The sequence below is a fragment of a genome, unplaced genomic scaffold (genome assembly GCF_019419815.1).
Source record: "Pyrus x bretschneideri cultivar Hongxiangsu unplaced genomic scaffold, Pyrus_bretschneideri_v1 Contig4, whole genome shotgun sequence".
Taxonomy (NCBI): domain Eukaryota; kingdom Viridiplantae; phylum Streptophyta; class Magnoliopsida; order Rosales; family Rosaceae; genus Pyrus; species Pyrus x bretschneideri.
The window spans coordinates 1,945,702-1,965,521 of NW_025999723.1; the positions used below are offsets into that span (position 1 = coordinate 1,945,702).

Here is a 19,820-nt window from a genome sequence, read left to right on the forward strand (position 1 = left end):
AATGTCTTAAGTTCAACTCTCATAAATAGCGAGTTTGAAATCAATTATTGATGTGAATTTACAGTTCAACTTTTGACAGTTATTGATGTGAATTACCCTATTAAGATTTGCACAATCATATCTTCCTACTCTGATTAACTTACGTGAATATGATGGAAGCTGGTTAATGAGTTATAAATAGTTTTTATTATTAAAAAGAAACGCATATCTAAGCTTCTAAAGTTGATAAATCAATTATAAGCATCATATCTGATAGCCATATTACTATCATATTTCTCCACGCGAATTAGTTTTCTGTAATACGATGAAATTAAAGTTGGTAAATTCGTTGATCCTTATTATAAATAAGATATTTTTCTCATTAAATGTTAAACACCAGAACTATTAGCTAAAAAAAGAGACCATTCGTATTCAATTTAAAAGAAGAGAGAAATACAGCTGAACTCTACGAGGAAGAAAGAAAAGATTCTTTTCTGTCTCTTCTATACAATCTAATAATATAAGAACCCTACCTGTCTCTCTATCTCTATCTCTCGTTGGAGAAATTTGTCATTTTGACCGGAATATGAGTGGTACACCACTTATTTTTATAGAAGTGGTGAGAAATTTTATTTTTTAAGTTATTAACATTTTAACACACATATCACATCATTCGTATAGTGACATATACTGTATCATCCCGTATACCGGTCACACTAGAAAAATCTCTCCTCTCATAGAACTAACACCGTAACATGGTAACAAAAGGTTAAATAAAAAACTTATGCATCTTCCCTACTTGTTGGCTACTAGGAACCACCGCCAGCGGAGGAGCAATTAGCAGCAGCCCAAGAAGACTCCAAACTCAATGCCCTATTATCCGAAAAAATAATCACCGGAAGCACAAACCAGAGAAACTTCCACTCCCAGTGCCATTAGAACTAGTACCACCCAGTTCCTTCAGCCCCAAGAATATCTCATCCGACATGTCCATGTCCGGGATCACAACGTCATCGTCCTCAACCTCGTTCTCATTCTCGTTCTCATGATCCGTCTCCTCCTCCTCATCAAATTCCTCATTTTCTTTGTCAAGTGAATTGTCAGAATTGACCTTATTGGCTACAGGCACGGCCTCAGCTTGGACTGTCATGGGTAGTCCGGTGGTGGGAGACGAGGGGTTGGGAACAGCTGTCGAACCGGAGTCGTTGTTGATTGGCTGATTTTGACTCGCAGATGCAGCTGACAGCTTGTTCCTGGAGCTCCCGGCAAGCGAGTTTCGATGAGTCGGGCGAGCGTGAGTGTGGTCCCCGGTGTATGTAACTATGAAGATGTTGGGTTCTGTCGTGCTCTGCTCCACTTGCCTTCTCGCCGGGCACCCTTTTGAGCTGCTGCATCGGTAGTAGTTCCTGCAAAGAACCATGATTCAGAGAGAAAATCGCAAAGAAAAGGAAAGAGAAATTGAAAGTGGAAAAAATTAACCTAATTACGTACCTTGGGTGTGGAGAACCCTTGATAGGTTTTTGGCCGTACTTCCGCCACGCCCATAAATCCGCGCTGATGAGATCCTCCGCTTTCACTTCATGAACATTTTTCTTTTGCTGGGTTTTCCTGTTAGTCAATTCATGTAATCCACATCCTCACCATGTGAAAAAAGCAAAAACAAGAACAAAGACTAATTGTCGTTCAATTAATGAACAGCGAATTTTGAGTATATATACCTTCTTCTTTGTGGGCGAGTTGGTAGCCGAGGATGAGGATAAGCGGGATTGATGAACCTGGGCCTCCTAAATCCCTGCTGAGTTTGGAGCTGCTCGGGTTGAAGATTTTGATCCCCGGGTTGTATAATTTGTTGTTGTTGTTGTTGGCCATAGATTCCTCGAAAACCCGGAGCCGGAATTCCCCGGGTGAAACGAGTCGGCATCGAAAGATGTTGCTGCTGCTGCAGCTGTTGTTGTTGGAGTTGTGCATGATGTTGCTGTTGTTGTTGTTGATGTTGGAGGTGATGTTGGCCACTACCACTAGATCCTCCAAAGTCAGAAATAGTGGGGGAATTTGGAATAATATTATTAGGTCCAAAGGTGGTGTTGTTAGTGGTGGGATCGTGGTCGTTGTTGGTGGTGGTGGTGGGGTTGCGAAAAAAGGACTGCTGCAGCTCTTGGAAACCATTGGCTTCTTTTGGGACGTCTAGATTGGTAATAGAGAACAACGGATCGGTTAACTCGTCGGAGTCCAACAACTCCCAAAAAGGATCGTTTTCGACTTCATCCGGCGGTGTGTGGATGGGGTTTGTGGGTGCGATACCGGTGGCGGTGATGGTGATGTTTCGGGTGGTTTGGTTGGTTGATTTGCAACCCCTTACCACAGCGTAAAGATCCCAATCATCTGCCATTTGCAGAACGGTGGCGGCGGCTGCGGTGTTTGTGGGGTTTTTTTATTGCAGCTAGAAGGAAAGAGAGGTGGAATGGACGGCGCTGACTTGGAGGAAGGGAGACATAGACACAGAAATGGAAATAGATTGTGGCTAGTGAGAGGAAATGATGCCGCACTGACTTGGTAAATTGTTTAATTATTTATACTGGAATTTAGTAGTAATTAATTAACCCAAAAAAATTTGAAAAATAATGAGTGGTTTTGATGTATTTGAACCGCAGCTTTTGATTGACTTTTGGAAAAATGTCAGAGACGGAACCGGACACTGACGAAGGCACGGACAGTTGGTACATATGTCCCAGTCGAAAACTGATTGGATGTCGAAGTGCGAAACCGTCGTGTGTGAGCGTTGGAAAACCACCATGCGAGCACACGGCACCACTGCCCTGTCATGCCCTACAACTGGAGGGTATATGGAGTGCTGGGTTTAACATCTGTATAACGCATACTCAGTGGTTGCGAGTTCATAAAAAATATCATTTTTAAAAGAGTTGTACTTTTTACTGATTTGTTGTCAACTCACAATTTAACTTTAATTTTCGTTAATCAAACAGACATGAAAAGTACCTCTTCAATGAATCGAATAGACATGAAACAATTAAATAAACAAGCAACGCTTATGGTCGCAAAAAGATGTATCAATTGACATTCTTATTAATAAACAATGTCAAGTAATTAGTTGAAGGAAAAAGATGTCCTAAAAAATGGTACGTTGACTTAGCCAAAGCACAATTATTTTTTGTTATTTTAGACCAATAACTCGTGTTTTTCACAATGAACATAGTCCTGGGAAAAGATTCTCTCTTTTCCTATTCACATCCCCTTCTCTCTCCTCCTATCACATATTGTTTTTTGTCTTATTGTCTCTATAAAAAAATCAATATAAGATGTTGACATGGCTAAACCGTAACCGATCAAATAGGAGGGGAGGGAAGGAGAGGGAAATTAGGAAGGGAGAGAATCTTCCTTCCTTAGGACTAGGAGGGAACAAAACTTTAGCATTTTAGTATGACGATACCATACTCTAAAATAATCTATTTATAAATGATAACTCAAATTTAAGTGCCACAAAATAAACATATTGACCTAACTTACGTATGCAAAATAAAATTTTAGTTAAAAAAAAGTGATTTGGGACCACCACTGGTCCACTACCATGCCCTTACCGTCTTCTCTGTATGGAGGATCCAAATCTAGTTGGGGGAATAAGAATCTGTGATTGATAGTTCTTCATGTCTTTTTTTGTTTGGTTGGAAGTTGAGAGGGCATTTGAACCTTTTCAAGTTCAAAGTCCTATTACATATAGGAAGCTAATGAATGCGTAGCATTATATATGAAGGGGGGAGCAGGTTGACTTTGGGTTTGGCGAAACAAATTCTCAAGCAGGTTGACTTTGGATTGTGGATGACACTATAGAGCTTCATGGCTTTGCGGAGGTTTAAAGATTGAGGAGATGAGTGATGCGATGCTCTGTTGTCAATGGAGAGAGGGAGATGGATTTGGCGCAGGAGGAAATATTAGGATCTGTTTGATACTTTACTTCAATCCAACTTTTTAAATTCAAAAACAATTTTTAAATTTTAGGCCTTAAAAACTTATTTGATATGACTATTTTAAAAAACTGAACTCAATACTAACTCAAAAATATAGTCTATTATCTAAAAACATAAAAAAGTGAGTTTTTAGAGTTTTTAAACTTAAACTCACTCACTTCTTTTCTCTTCCTCATCCCCTCTCACTTCAAATCTATCTATCTTTTCTTCTTTCTCTCTCCTCCTTTTTTTTTTTTTTCACCTTTTTTCGTCTCTCATCCAATCTGCTATCTTCATTCTGTCGGTTTTTTCTCTCACTCATATTCCTCTCTATCTCATCCGATCCTCTCTCTTCTTTCTCTTTCCTTCAATCATCTCTTACTTTCTTTCATTATCTTTTCTCTTTCTCCCTCTCCTGCGACCCTTTCTTTTTAGATCTCTTTGTCTAAGTTGTAAGATTTAAAAATTTTAAATCGCAAACCAATCAAGTTTTTGAGTCTTAAAGAAAATAGTTTTCAAGAAATGTTTTGAGAAATGATAAAAATTTCAAATAGGATACCAAACAGGCCCTATTGATCATGTATGGTTCTTTCGGGGGATGGATCTAGAATAATTTACCTATCATAATAACAAAAAAACTGACTTGAACGATCCTGTGTTAAGAGCTAAATTGGCTAAAGGGATGGGTCAGCATAGCCAAACGATCTTTTATATATTTTTTTGTTTATACACCTTATTTTACGTATTCAAACGACATCATTTGAGGATACAATTTTTTGTTGTACCCAAAAAATTTATTTTAGTTAGAATCATGAACTTAACTTCGTTATCGTATCGAAATACTACCATCACCTTTTGCATGTTGAATCATGCTAACATCAGCCATTCACACACCGCAAACCATTGATGAATGCATGTTGCTAGACACGCATGCATTAATGACTAACAATCACTCATTTGCGGGCAACTATGGTGGAAATGCTTTGAGCAAGATTGGGCGAGGTCATTAAAATCCACTTTATGGTGTGGGAAAAGTGTGCCACACACTAGGAGGTAGATGTAGATTGTAGAGGGCACTCACGCGCCAAAGCACCAAGGGAACCATCTCCACCACCACAACCACCACCATTCGTTATTCCACCACCACCACATTTGTTATTGTTGTACTTATATCATAAAGAAGTGGGTAGAAGAGAATAAGAAAGAGGCGGAGCAGTCCTTGACTGCTCCTTGTTAACCCGATTCACATCCGTAAACACCAATGTAAATTACAGTTTTTATTTCACTCCAGGCGAACACTTTCTTATCTATTCCATTACACATCTGCTCTTCTACCCCTTGTACAACAAGGGTGCGATAACAATGGCATACCGTGAAAATACATGATACTTCGAAATGCACAAGAAATTTAGAGGTATCAACATCCCATCATCAGAAGAAATACGCGGCCTCTGAACAATGTATTTCCGTTTGATGGGGGGGGGGGGGGGGAGAGGCAGTAATGTATCATAAGTATATTCTCCATCATACCCGAAGAGAACACAAAAATGTTGCCATGGTGAGGCCCCCTAATTGTTTCCTCCACGAACCCACCTAGCTGAACGCGTCTTTGCCATGCCAGAATAATAATCACCTACGTTTGCCACAAACAGTGGATCTCTATCTTCAAATCTCAACTCATTACCTGTATCGCTACCAAAAGCATTTCCCGAATCCGTCTGCTCCAATTCTTTTGTTAAATCCTCCATCGTCTTCTTTAAATTTGCTTTACTCATCGGCCCTGCCTCACCAGTTGAAATGCCAACCATAGTAATCTTTGGAAGGTTTGGATTTTGCAGTGTGCTCTGCTTTATGCATTCCTTTGGCAACTCTTCATTTTGGTCCTTTTGTTTCGACCACAGATGACTAAACCAATCACTGAAAGGAAATCGTAGATCTGTTTTGTTTCCTTTATTGGTGTGAATATCATCCTTTAATTTAATCTCCGAAGTGCTACAATCTAGAGAATCTTCGTTATCATTTACTGCTTCCCCATTGGTAAGGCATCTGGCTGACTGAGAAGCTCTAAGAAAAGAGGCTGCACTCCTGCAGCGGAATGAACATAATTTTGTTAGAAAAGCCTAAAAGATAGAACAAGCGAGTTTACCAATGTTAAAATTCAAAGAAAGATTTAATTAGAAAACAGAAGGTATTTGATATCCGAGAAAGCAACTGCTATATTTTAATGTACCTTCTTTCGAAAGAGTCAACCATATAAGGGAATTTGGGTTGAATGCCTGTTGCTTTCCGTAGCCACCTATTACCCAGAAGTACTTTATCAACAGCATAAAGGAGCTGCATTTCAGCGGCTTTAGAAATGACACTCAAAGGTATTCCAGGATTCCCTATCTCATCCATTACTTCCTGAACCTGTCAAGAAACATATATTCCAACGAACAAAATACAAATACGTGAGAACCAGAAGAAGGTGAACTGAGTTGTTTTAACTTCACAAACTTATACATCTACATACGTAGTTATGTCAGACGAATGATAATAATTCTAAGCTTATCATTGACAATGGGAATCCAATTCTCGATTCTTCATCTTAAAATCTTGTACATGTCTCACTACCAAACTACTTGCTACATCAAAATAATACTTCAGTATTGGATTCCATACCTCTGGAGGCTCCCACAAGTTATCGCCCATCTCTTCAATTACTTCTGCTGGTATGTTGTCATCAATCACATCATGTCGCCGCTGCGTGTGCCGAGTTTGAATTAAAGAATGGAAATGCTGATCTACAGATTCCTCAAGAATGTTATCAAGCATGTTTTTATCAAAAAAGTAGGGAGTATACCTGTTGGAACAAAAGATAACAATAGAGCATCAGCCATTCTACTTAAAATTCACCAAAAGAACAAACTTGATTAGAAGCAAGCACGAAACATTAGAACACACCATTTGATCCCATCCGAGCTTGCTATTGCAATATCCAAGTTTTGAGCACTAAAAACTGGAACTCCGTCAACCCTTTTGCATTTGCCACTCTGCGGCATTGTCTTGAGAAGTTTGTTAGCTGCCTTGACCTGTAGGAGTATACCATTTTGAGAAATGTATACAACGTTAGCAAAGACGGTTGTCACTTGTTATATCATACCTGTTTTTCATTTGGAACAAACTGGAATAGGTGCGGCTTTTCCTGCATAAAACATGGAGAACGACTTACTCATTCATCCAAGATCATCATAGCATGCCACAGAAATTACTAATAAAAAAAAAATCTCAAAAACATAATTAAAGTATCAATAAATCCCTGATGTGGCAGTACAAGCTGGGATTACCTTGAAATGTTCATATGCTAAATCGAGACGACAAGCTCCCACAACGCCACTCGGAATATTCAGTCGTTTCACATAAGTAACTAAGAACAAAATCTCAGTCAGAATGCCGGTCACCTCCAGATAGAAATAAATTTGACCAAATAACCACTAAAACCAACCGTTTGTTTATGTAGAATCCTACCTGCATCGCCTAAATCCATGAAAAATCGAAACACGGGGCCGTTTCTCTCACTGTTAGTAATTGATTTAAACATCTTCTTCAGCCACTCGGGAGTTCTACAAGTAAATGCCATGAAAATTAAACAAAATTCAGCAAAAAAGCCCTCAAACACACTGAAAATTTCCTGAATTTTAATAATCTCAATTCAAAGGCAGCATCTTTATCAAAAATTCAATGTCGAAATGAAATTCGAACTACATATATGATAAAATCTAGCAAGAAATTAAGTTTCTATAAATAAAATAAAGTACCAATGTTATTAAAAGTTGAAAAAAAAGGGTACCTTTTGGAAATAAAGGGGATGTCGAAGTGGGTGGAGACGGCCATGAGACCAGTCCCGGAGAGGTCGCACATACTGAAGACCTGGCCTACAAACGCCGGCCCACCGCTGCCCTTGATATTCGAGTTCAGCCCTGCAATCCTGACCGTTGACGGGAACCCGGAGGTCGACTCGGGCGACGAAGCCACGCCCTTCATGGCGGAGGGTTTGGAGTCGGGCTGGAAAGCGAGTGGTTTTGTCAAGTTGGGGAGGAAGAGCGCGACGCGGATTTCCGGAGGAGCCGTGGACGGCGATGGCGATGGCGACGGCGACGGCGTTGTCTTGGGGGAGGCAAAGAGGGAGAGGAGATTGGATGTGGTGGAGTGGACCAAGTGGGTTATGGTGGGTCTGAGTTGCTGCTTGGTGTGGGGTGGTTCGGATGGTGAGGCCATGAATTTGGAAACTTCTGCAGACTTTTGATGGATTTATCAAACTGTTTGTGTGTGTGTGAGAAAGAGGATGAGGATCGTGAGAGAGACGCAGAGATATCTGCTTAATTTTGGATGTCGTTTTTTTATTTTTAATTTCTAACATATTTAATCATATCTTATCTTTAGAATTTGGTCCAATGTTATACCTTTATTTAGCTTAGCCGTGAATTTCTCATTTAAATACTGATGTGACTTGATCCGAGATCCACTTTTTATTAAAAAAAATTAATAAAATATTAAAAAATAATAATTTACCCTTCAAAAAAAAAAAAAAAAAAAAACACCCAAACACCCATCTTCCCCGACCCCTTCCCCCTTCCCCGCAACCAAGATCCCTTCCCCTTCCCTACAACCCCGACCCCTTCCCCACCCACGCCAACATCTCCCCCCAGTCAATAATCTCAATTAGGTCGGCGGAACTTTTCCTGATTTTAAATTAGAACCAAAGATCTGCAAAAAATTGACCAAAAATAAACACAATCAAGAAACAAGAGAAATGAATGAAAATGGTATAGAGATAAATAGAGAGGGAGAGAGAAAAGGTTACTTGTCATGTGTCTGAGGAGGAGGAATTGGAAATCGAATCATTTAAAACAGAGGTTGGCGCAAGAATAGCCATGGAAGAGCGAAAGAGAGATAGAGAGAAATGAAATGGGAAATGGGTTTCAATTTTGAGAGAAGAGAGCGTTTAAAAGATGGTAGGGAGGGGAAAGGTGCAGGTGGCTTGGCGTGGGTAGGGAGGGGTCAGGGGTTGTAGGGAAGGAGATTTCAGTTTTGAGAGAATAGAGCGTTTAAAAGATGGTAGAGAAAGGAAAGGTGCGGGTAGGGAAGGGAAAGGTGTGGGCGGGGAAGGGGAAGAGGAAGGGATCTGGGTTTTGGATTTGGGTTGCAGGGATGGGGATGGGGAAGATGGGTGTTTGGGTTTTTATTTTTTTTAATGGTAAATTATTATTTTTAAATATTTTATTTTTTTTAATAAAAAGTGAGTCCCGGATCAAGTCACGTTAGTTTTTACTAAGAAATTCACGGCCAAGCTAACGGAAGGTATAACATTGGACCAAATTCTAAGGATGAGGTATGACATTACCAATTTTAAAATATGAGGGTATGATAGTGTTGTGAGACCAATAGTTGAGGTAGTTTTGTGTAATTTACCCTTATTTTTATCTCTTTGTCAACTAAAAGAGGGTGAAAAGACAACTTAGTCTTTTATCACACAAAAAACATGATGGGTAATAATGTAATTTCACAGGTTCAAATTTTATTATTTTTTATTGAAACCTCACATACAGATGATGTTAAAATATTTCTAATATTAAAAAAAAAAAAACCAAAAACAAAAACAAAAACCTCTCACTCCCCCCACGTTCTCTGTCTCTGTCTCTCTCTCTCCCTCTCTCCTTCTCATTTTCTAAAAAATGTGTAGGCAAATACTAGTTTTCATTTAGTTTTCAAGAGAGAGTTGAAATTTTAATTTTCCTCAGGATGTGGTATTTTCTCCGACAAATTTTCTTACTTGTAATCTTTTTGTTTTTTTAAAAGATCATGATTAAGGGGCGTCGACATTTTGTGTTGGATTTTCTATAGATAGAGAAAAATAAGAAGTAGCAAGGAAGGGGAAGGAATAGAAATTAGAAAGAGTGAAAATTATACTCTTGTTAGATATTATGTGTCATGAGAAGGAGCGTTTGTCAATTCAAAATCAATAAAATTTAGTTAATTTAATCCGGTTCAAATTATATATAAATTCGAATGTGAATTGTTCATTGGATGGAAAGTGAAATTAAAGTATAAGATAGTAAGCATATTTCAACCAATAAACTTTGATTGTTTAAATTTTTTATTTTTCCCCCAATCCAAACCTTAATCGGCAAAAGTTGAGAATCACATTATCGATTTAAAACACAAAGGACCAAAATGATAATTTGCGAAAACGTAAGAGACCATTCGTGATTAAATGTTTTTAATGTGTCACCGATCTTTTAAAGTGTGGGCTGATTGCCCAACGAGCCTCCGCCGGAAAGTGTGATTAATTTTCCTAAACGACAGGTCGTGTTTAAACAATTATGGGCTGGGCCGTCACCAAATAAAACCCAAAACGAAGCTATCTGCTCTCTCTCTCTCGCTCTCCCTCTCCTCCCATCTGAAAAACTCTCTCGCTTCCTTTCTCTCTCCGTCTCTGTAATCGCGCCATCGTACGGGCATAAAGCCTCCGAATCAGATCGCGACCTCCGGATTTTCCATTTCCCAGGCAAGCATACATATATATATTTGTACATATTTCTGCCATATTTTTCATTTCGATAGTTTTAATTGGAAATTCAGTTCGTCGAATTTTGATTTAGGTGTGCATGCGTTTTAATTTTGCGGCAATTTTGATAATTTTATTAATTTATTGAACGTGTTTGAGTATTTCGAATTGATTTGTGTGATTTTTTTGAAGCTTTGGCACTCCATTTTTGTCTGTACGTAGGTTAATCAGCTATCAGTATTACTATTCAATTGGCTGTACTGAGTCTGACCCCAGTCATTGGTTTGATCTACTTCACAATTGTAGGCTACTGTTTGTTATATATATATATATGTGTGTGTGTGTGTGTGTGTGTGTGTGTGTGTGTGTGTGTGTGTGTGTGTGTGTATCTCATAATTTGGCTGCATCACCGAGCTTCGGTGATTTTGATTGGCCTTAGCCATATAATGGCCTAATTTTGAGTTTGATTCAGATTTTTATAAATCCCGTTACGGAAATGAAATTGTTGCGAATGATGTTTTTGGCGGTATATCCTAATGTCATTGCATTGGAGATGTTTTGAAATTCGTGGTGCAACATTGGTCGTTGCTCTGGTCTTTGTGAACTGATTTGTTCTAACCAAAGTCAATTCTGCAGGCATAATACGGACATAGGACTAGACTAGGGAGGTCGCCATGGCTGCTTCGGAAGAGACTAGTGCTTTGTTCCCAATTTTCATTTTAACCATAATGGCACTTCCTCTAGTGCCTTATACAATTACGAAGTTGTGTCGTGCTGCATCCAAGAAAACAAAGAGCATCCACTGTCAGTGTTCAGAGTGCTCTCGATCAGGAAAGTACCGCAAGTCAATTTTTAAGCGGGTTAGCTCCTTCAGTTCTTGCTTAGATATTTTATTCATTTAGTCACTGCGAGAAGAAAACCAAAATATTTGTTATATAAACCATCTAACGAGAGTCTGAATGTATGTGATTATGGTCGCATTTGCAGATTTCAAACTTATCGACGTGGAGTAACTTGACACTAATACTGCTCTGGGTTATCATGATAGTCCTGGTTTATTACATCAAAAATATGAGCCGCGAGGTAAACCTTTTTTAACCCTTATGAGGCATTAATGAAAACTGTTATCATATGGTCTTCCTGCCGCTGTTTTACTTTGCCACGGCTTTTCAATTTAGTTAATTCGGACCTCATATTATATTTTTAATGTTGGATGCTTGTTCTGAGAAACTTCTAAAATTTCAGATTCAAGTTTTTGAGCCATTCAATATTCTTGGACTGGAACCTGGAGCTTCTGATTCGGAGATAAAGAAGGCATATAGGAGACTCTCTATACAATACCATCCAGATAAAAATCCAGATCCAGGTTGATATTGTTTTAAAAGTTCAGTTTATGAATTGCTTATTATCTGAACCTGTAGCGGGAAAGATGAGGCCTTTATGATATTGTGTATAGACTAACTGTTTATTTAATTTTTCTTTTTCTAGAGGCCCACAATTACTTTGTTGAGTTCATATCAAAGGCTTATCAGGCTCTGACGGATCCAGTATCTCGTGAGAATTTTGAAAAATATGGCCATCCAGATGGCAGGCAGGTAATGTGCAATTTCATTCAAGGAAAAAAGATGGCAACTTTCTTTTAGTGTTCCCTTGTCAATATTATATGAAGTCGAACTGATCATGTTTTGAAATTAAACCAATGCTTTATTCAAATAGGGGTTTCAAATGGGCATAGCTCTTCCTCAATTCCTGCTGGACATCGATGGAGCATCTGGTGGAATACTCCTACTCTGGATTGTTGGTATTTGTATTCTATTGCCATTGGTGATAGCTGTTGTATATCTTTCAAGATCAGCAAAATATACCGGCAACTATGTCATGCATCACACGTTGTCCACTTACTATTACCTCATGAAGCCTTCTCTGGCTCCCAGGTACTCAACTGGTTTAAAAGATATGTTCATTGGCAGTTGAATTCATGTAATATTTTATATTCCAAAGGTAATTAAGTAGAGAATGATGTGTACCAGAACTGCCGAAGTTAGCTTTTATATGTTTATTATTTTCAGTAGCTGGTTGCAAGTCTGAAGGGTCAAAAATTTCTCATACATGTATAAATATTCTTGATATTTGTATGGATCAGGTGTACATTAAGCTGTACTCGTTGTTAATCCTTTTACTGATCTTATGACATAATTTGATTATACAGCAAAGTAATGGATGTCTTGATAAAGGCTGCTGAATATACGGAAATTCCAGTTCGTAGAACTGACAATGAACCCCTTCAGAAGCTTTTTATGCTAGTCAGGAGTGAGTTGAATCTGGACCTTAAAAACATCAAGCAAGAGCAGGCAAAGTTTTGGAAACAGCATCCAGCCCTTGTAAAGGTATTTTGTGCTCCAAGACCAGACTTTATGATTAGCAAAGTTTGTCCCGGTCCTTGATGTATGCTTAACTTTATGCCACTTTCTATGCAGACAGAATTGCTGATTCAAGCACAGTTAACTCGTGAGTCAGCATCCTTATCTCCATCTCTGCAAGGTGATTTTAGACATGTCCTGGAACTTGCCCCTCGCCTCCTTGAAGAATTGATGAAGGTGATTTCTACATTTTCCTGTCTTATCTTACATTCTATTAGCAAACTCTAAAACAAGTGCTTATTCTTCTTAGAAGATGCAGACTTTCCATAAGCCTGCATTGATTCACTCATATTTGTGTTTAGACTTGTTCCAATACTCTACTTAAAATTTGACCAACAGATTTAGAAGGGGGTACAGAAGTTGGTACCTTGCTCCTAGTATTTCTGGAAATCAATTGATCAACAGACGTGCTAGCATATCTCATGACATTTGTACAAAATTTGGAAGCCATGTTGTTCTAGTTTTACTTATGCTTTATTCTATGCAGATGGCAGTTATGCCACGCAATGTTCAGGGGCAGGGATGGCTGAGGCCTGCTATTGGTGTGGTTGAACTTTCTCAGTGTATAATTCAGGTGATGGTCCATTATCCACTTTTGTCAAGCATGTAGATCTTAAAAATATACTAATCATGCAAAACCCTAATTTTGCAAAGATTTAAGATTTCAATCATACAATCACTCACTGTGTGGGCATATACGTTAGTTACCGTGCTGTTTTTTCCTCTCGCCCAAATCTTATTCTGAAGTATCACGCAAGGGAAAATTTGTGAGAGCTTGTTGTGTATGATTTAGTTTCTTGTTAATTAAGGATTGTTGAACAATATGGAAGTAAATAATTTCTTATTTCTCATTTTCTTTTGGTTTGCAAATATCATTAAGCACATAGCTGCGACATTTATCATTTGTATCTTATGAATGCGTACTCATTTTTGAAGTTCATGTTATTTCATCACTATGATGCAGGCTGTTCCTCTTAGTGCAAGGAAGGCTATTGGAGGGTCCAGTGAAGGCATTGCCCCCTTTCTGCAGCTGCCACATTTTGGTGAGGCGGTTATTAAAAAGATAGCCCGCAAGGTAAACAGTCTTTGTTTGGACAATGCCATGCTGGAACACAACTGTATAATCTGTCTCTTGCCTAGCCGCAGGCAGCAGGCGTTAGTACTGTATTGCTACTTGAGATAGTTAAAATTGTAAATATTCTGTGAAATCCCTCTTTTCATGACCGAGTGAGCAGCAAATCTTAATTTTTTGTAATAATTAGTCGTGTTTGTTTCTTTCACTTTTTTCTGCTGCTTTATTTTCCTCTCCTGCTAGTATTTTTCTGTTTGGTCTTGGCTTTAATTATTCTTCATCTTTGTTTGTAGAAGCTGAGAGTGTTGCAGGATCTTCAGGACATGTCTGTGGAAGATCGTGCTGAGCTACTTTCTCAAACAGCTGGATTCTCATCCACCGAAGTCCAGGATGTTGAAATGGTATTGCAGACGATGCCTTCGATATCAATTGAAGTTAAATGTGAGACTGAAGGCGAAGATGGTATACAAGAGGGTGATGTTGTCACCGTTAATGCTTGGGTGACATTGAAGCGTCCCAACGGCCTAATTGGTGCCCTTCCCCATGCGCCTTACTTCCCATTCCACAAGGAAGAAAATTTCTGGTTTTTGCTTGCAGACAGTGTCTCCAACAACGTTTGGTTTTGGCAGAAGGTAAATTTCATGGATGAAGCTGCAGCCATTACTGCTGCTTCCAAGGCAATCGAGGACGCAATGGAGGGTTCGGAAGCAACAATGAAAAAGACTAGTGCTGCTATCAGAGAAGCAGTTGAGAAGGTGAAGAGCGGGTCTAGGCCAATAACAGGCAAGTTACCAGCCCCAGCGGAGGGGAATTACAATTTGACATGCTACTGCCTATGCGACTCTTGGATTGGCTGTGATAGAAAAACAAACTTGAAGATGAAGATTTTGAAGCGTACTCGGGCTGGTACCCGGGGAGGTTTTGTGGCAGAAGAGGGACCGATCACGGAAGATGGTATTGAAGAGGAGGAGGAGAACGAAGATGAGGATTATGACGACGATTATGAGAGTGAGTACAGTGAAGATGAGGCGGATGAACAACATGACACGAAAAAGAAAGGCCCTGCTACGAATGGCACTGTGGATAAACAAGGCTCGGGATCAGAAGGTTCAGGTTCAGAGGAGGACTAAAACAAACAAAATTTTATGTAGTTTTCGACTTCGTTTGCTCATTTACCGTCTACTTGGTGAGAATTGAAACAACCATCACAGTGATAGTTACCATATTTCCATCTTTTATTTGACTACAAAACTTGGGTTCCAACCCCATTTTAGCCCTTGCAGTTCTCAAAAATTTTAGACCTCTTTTACGTTAACAAATTTTACTTATTTGCACTATAAATTTTGTATTTTCGTGAGCAAAAAGATGTGTTTTATTTCCTTGTACCACTCTCAACTTTGACAATACGAAACCGACAGACATACCGTAGATTTTTGTTCAATCGACAACATAATTATACAACTTTGCTAACAGTTTACGCTCTGGACCCCTTCCAGAGACCTCACGGTCAACATTCTTGTTTCAGGCCTGTGTCGAAGAGAATACAGCTGAGTTCGTTTTGCCTCGAACGCCTTTCTCACCGGACTACCAATTGCGTAATGTCAAGTAAATGAGGTTACGGATGATTGAAAACATCTTAAACCTCTGATGTAATCTGATTGGCCAAGAACAGTATCAAGATTGAACCCTAAGTTGATCTGAACTTGCTTCGGCTTCCTCCGATAAATCATTTGAGTTCTGGTCCTCTTCCTCGGCTTCAACAATTTGTTCATCTGGATTCGATTCAGCTTCTAACAACTCTTCGGAGCTGCGGACTGTTTCCTTCTCCTCACTAATCACCTTTGCAGCACCATCAGACTGGTTCTGATAGTTTGCTCGGACTTTAACGCGTTTTCCCTTGATGTACCGATACTCCCATTTTGGTGGCGGATATTTCTTCTTCAACTTGTTGTATTTGTCCAGCATACCTTGCTCCTTAAAGACATTTCCAACCTTCGTAACAATTGAAACATTTGGTTGTACGCCAAGCTCCTCCATATCAGCAAATATCTACAACAAGAGAGTTTCCAACAAGTTAAAAGACTCCTCGCAGCAGGATTTACAAAGGATCCAACACAAAAACTACATGACATTTCGCCTTTCCGGCACATCAGAACGAATTCATTTCTCAATCAAAATCGGAACAATCCACAGGAACTTCAAAATGTGGCAGGGCTACAATACCTCAAACATCTTATCGTGCAATCCGTGCTGGTAGTAAATTGAAATCATTTTGTCGAAGAACATGCGAGGCATGCTTTCCAAGTACTGCGAAAACAACTTAGTCCAGAGCTCTTCAGCTTCGTCAATCCTCCCATCCTCGGCCAAAGCAGTTAACAGTGTGAAATAGGTCCCCATTGTTCTTCCTTGCCCTTTGCTCAGCATCCACTTTGACACCTACAAAACCCACATCTGTTTCCTGAGTATTCAAAACTTAAGGTCCCATTCATAATTTATTGACATTTTCTTCATCCTGACAAAGCAGTAATCTAAACCACATAAGGGAATTCGAACTTTGGTACAAGAGAGCAAGTACACTGCCCTAGCCAACCGGCCTAACTCATGTCGACATTACATATTGAGCTACACTGACCAACCGGGCTAACTCACGTCTACGTTACATATTGAGCATTAAAAGAAGGTGAAAAACAAACCTGAATTATCCTCTTCCATTCCCTTTGGTTCTCAAGGGACTTGAGTGCCTTCTTCACTGTGATCAACGGGAATTCTAATTCCCAAGCAATGAAAGAATCAAGGGCTCCATAAACTTCCTCTTTCACATTTGACAACCCCTTAATCTACAAAAATTAATTAGCAATTAATCAAAACCAAACACAAATATGGAAAATCGAGAAGAAAAGAAGGCCAAAGAAAAGTAAAAGCTCACAGATTCAACAAGTTTGAGGGATTTGGAAACAGTTCCGATCCGTTTATTGGCTTTCCAGACTCTTGGGTATCTGGGTCTTGGACCCTTTTGAGCACATACCTGAAAACATCATTGAAAAATATAAACTTTAGAAGACAGTGATTGTCTTTCTCTAACAACAATTTCAAAGCATGCAAAATTCAGGAAGCACTTTTTTGAGAAGCAGCTTTTACCACTACACTGCTTCTACTGTGGGAAGATTTGATGAATTCCAGTCCCCGAGTGAAGGCCGGAAGTGAGTGTTGCAAGGTAAGCATGCTTAGTAAGCATTTAAAATGTCAGCTCCAGTTTATTCAGGCAGCCCAGGGAGGAGAAGAGAGACGTACGGGGAGAGAAAATGAGAGAGACGGAGAGAGAGGAGGTCGCCGGCGGAGGAGCTCTCGCGGAGGTTGTAGGGAGTGGGTTGGGTGGCTGTCGTGTATCGTATTAGGCGGGTTGGGTTGGGATTTTCATTGGTTTCGGGGGAAAATTCTCATTGCAAGGCATATGGGTAAAACGGGAATTTTGACCTTTTTTTTTGGGTGGATATTTTGGATTTTATTTTATTTTCCATTCCGTTACAGTTCTTCCTAATTTTGTATGCATGACTTTACCTACATAAAAATAATACAAAATAAATTTAAATTAAGAACACTATGAATATTTGAGTCGAGTATAATCAAAAACCTAATTTGTAAAATGAAGTCAAGTGTAACCAAAAACATAATTGTAAAATATGTGACAACATTTTTAAAATACGCATATATTAGTAGGTTAAGTATTTGAGGAGAAGGTCTTGTGTGAGGTCATTATTAATAGTAGATTATGAGTGTTATGTGAGAGGCAGATGAGACACAAATGGGGCTGGATGAACTTCATAAAGTAAGAGGGGGTGGGTAGGGGAAATTTTTTATGTCTTGTTTCATAGAAACAACTTATTCCGTATCCAAACCGAAAAATTCTCATTTTTCAATTGACCAAATAAAAATAATCATTTAAATGCACCTTCTAAAATATGAGCAAAACGCAATAGGGCAATTTTTCACACTGAATAAAACCACCGTGAATTTAGTTGGACCAAGCGTCATGTACAATCCTATGTAATCATATTCATTATTTTTTGTTTAATTTATTTAATCTAACAACTAATAATGTGCAAAAAACACCTTCCTTTTTTCGTTATATTATTTGTCTTTTCCCTACTCAGGCTATTATATAGTCAAACAAATATGTATGTCTTGGTCCACGCCTACCTTCCTCGTACCTTTGTAAATAGAATTTTTTACACCGTTACTGTGACGTTCCGTTATAATCAAACAAATATGTATGTCTTGGTCCACGCCTACCTTCCTCCTACCTTTGTATTAGAATTTTTTACACCGTTACTGTGACGTTCTGTTAATATTGTTTAAACGTAACGCTATATGATATGCTCGTCCGTCTAAGTTTTCTGAAAAACTCCACCAGTCACAGAAATTAGAGTATATCTCAAGTCAATCTTCTCATATATTTTGCCTCTTCTCTCAGACTCACACCAAAGCCTCCCAAACTATCAACTCTGATATCAATGGCTTCCGCCGCCAAATCAACCACCACCACCACCATAACATCCCCAATTTCTGTCACCGCCGAGTCTCTACACTCCATCCTCTCTCACCAAACCCTAATCAACCACTTCCAATCTTCCCTTCCCGCCGTCTCAGCTTCTCTGCAATCCCCAATCCGCCAAAGCTACGACGTTTCGCCCTCCTCCTCTCTCCTCCTCATGCCCTCCTGGTCCTCCTCCCCTTCTCTCCCCTACTTGGGCGTCAAGCTCGTCACCTACTTCCCCGGAAACTCCACCATAAACTTACCCGGAGTGCACGCAAGTTATGTGCTCTTCAGCTCCGCCACCGGCCAAACCCTCGCCACCGTGGACGGTACCACCCTCACCCTTTACAGAACCTCCTGCGTTTCAGGCTTAGCTTCTAGGATTTTATCCCGAAATGACAGCGAAATACTGGTTATGATCGGTGCGGGCGCTATGGCGCCGCATTTGATCAGAGCTCATTTAGCGGCACGGCCGAGCTTGAAGAGGGTGATCATATGGAACCGGAACGCGGAGAAGGCGGAAATTTTGGCTGAGAAAATGAGAGAATGTGCGGAGTTTAATGGGGTTTGTTTTGAGAGCAATGGGTGTTTGGATGAGGCGGTTGGGATGGGAGACATTGTGAGCTGCGCCACCAATTCGGAGGCGGCCCTTGTGAAGGGGGAGAAGCTGAAGGCGGGGGCACATTTGGACTTGGTTGGATCTTTCAAGCATTCCATGAAGGAATGTGACGATGAGGCGGTGAGGAGAGGGAGGGTTTTCGTGGACAATGAGGCGGCGCTGGAGGAGGCGGGGGAGCTGGTGGGTGCTTTCGAGAGAGGGGTGATGGAGAAGGCGGATGTTTGCGGAATGTTGGTGGAGTTGATCAACGGCGAGAAGGTTGGGAGAACAAGTTGCAAGGAGATTACTGTGTTCAAGTCTGTTGGTTCTGCAGTTGTGGATATTCTTGCAGCTCAGTTGGTGTATGAAACCTACATCCAGCAACAAAATTAGTTGGATCGAATGGAGATCGAACACATTGTACAACGGTACAACCTCAACCGGGGTTTGCGCCCGTCGTAGTTTTCCGGTCTTTGTTCATCAATGTGTACGAGAACATGATCGCTGAATAAAATGCTTGCTTGTAGTTGTAGATTCGAGATGTTGTATAAGCGAAACACTGCGTTCGGATCATAAAAAATAATGCAGCCAGTTCATCCTGGAAAATGAAAACTACTTTGCTAAAATCTCTTACTCTGTTCTGCAATACAGTTCCTAATTTGCTAAAAGCACTATAACATCAAAGTAACACGATCTCAACAGCCGCCG

The 19,820-nt window shown here is 39.7% G+C and overlaps 5 protein-coding genes across 5 annotated transcripts; 2 read left to right on the top strand and 3 right to left on the bottom strand.

Annotated features, from left to right (window-relative positions):
• Positions 1 to 557: 557 nt before the first annotated feature.
• LOC108868010 (probable WRKY transcription factor 27) lies at positions 558 to 2,504 on the bottom strand. The gene is made up of 3 exons (XM_018650096.2): positions 1,698 to 2,504; positions 1,471 to 1,587; positions 558 to 1,385 (listed from the first exon to the last, which is right to left on the bottom strand). Exons 1-3 carry the CDS (start codon positions 2,366 to 2,368, stop codon positions 872 to 874), a joined length of 1,302 nt encoding a protein of 433 aa, XP_018505612.2. The 5' UTR covers positions 2,369 to 2,504; the 3' UTR covers positions 558 to 871.
• A 2,689-nt stretch (positions 2,505 to 5,193) lies between these two features.
• LOC103958203 lies at positions 5,194 to 8,339 on the bottom strand. The gene is made up of 8 exons (XM_009370446.3): positions 7,771 to 8,339; positions 7,449 to 7,543; positions 7,268 to 7,347; positions 7,084 to 7,125; positions 6,885 to 7,012; positions 6,603 to 6,783; positions 6,172 to 6,350; positions 5,194 to 6,026 (listed from the first exon to the last, which is right to left on the bottom strand). Exons 1-8 carry the CDS (start codon positions 8,196 to 8,198, stop codon positions 5,510 to 5,512), a joined length of 1,650 nt encoding a protein of 549 aa, XP_009368721.2. The 5' UTR covers positions 8,199 to 8,339; the 3' UTR covers positions 5,194 to 5,509.
• A 1,996-nt stretch (positions 8,340 to 10,335) lies between these two features.
• LOC103958205 (dnaJ protein ERDJ2A-like) lies at positions 10,336 to 15,256 on the top strand. The gene is made up of 11 exons (XM_048565514.1): positions 10,336 to 10,488; positions 11,125 to 11,348; positions 11,476 to 11,571; positions 11,734 to 11,854; positions 11,977 to 12,083; positions 12,205 to 12,422; positions 12,698 to 12,875; positions 12,966 to 13,085; positions 13,396 to 13,482; positions 13,873 to 13,983; positions 14,274 to 15,256. Exons 2-11 carry the CDS (start codon positions 11,163 to 11,165, stop codon positions 15,108 to 15,110), a joined length of 2,061 nt encoding a protein of 686 aa, XP_048421471.1. The 5' UTR covers positions 10,336 to 10,488; positions 11,125 to 11,162; the 3' UTR covers positions 15,111 to 15,256.
• Positions 15,257 to 15,360: 104 nt separating this feature from the next.
• Positions 15,361 to 17,423, bottom strand: LOC103958204 (pentatricopeptide repeat-containing protein At4g21190). Its single transcript, XM_009370447.2, has 5 exons — positions 17,119 to 17,423; positions 16,907 to 17,005; positions 16,674 to 16,817; positions 16,204 to 16,416; positions 15,361 to 16,029 (listed from the first exon to the last, which is right to left on the bottom strand). The coding sequence occupies exons 1-5, from the start codon at positions 17,200 to 17,202 to the stop codon at positions 15,655 to 15,657; spliced, it is 915 nt and encodes a 304-aa protein (XP_009368722.2). The 5' UTR covers positions 17,203 to 17,423; the 3' UTR covers positions 15,361 to 15,654.
• Positions 17,283 to 19,644, top strand: LOC103958206 (protein SAR DEFICIENT 4). The gene is given in 3 exon segments (XM_009370450.3): positions 17,283 to 17,363; positions 18,371 to 18,433; positions 18,435 to 19,644. Coding segments are annotated over 3 exon segments (1,215 nt in total). The 3' UTR covers positions 19,506 to 19,644.
• The last annotated feature ends 176 nt before the right edge of the window (positions 19,645 to 19,820 follow it).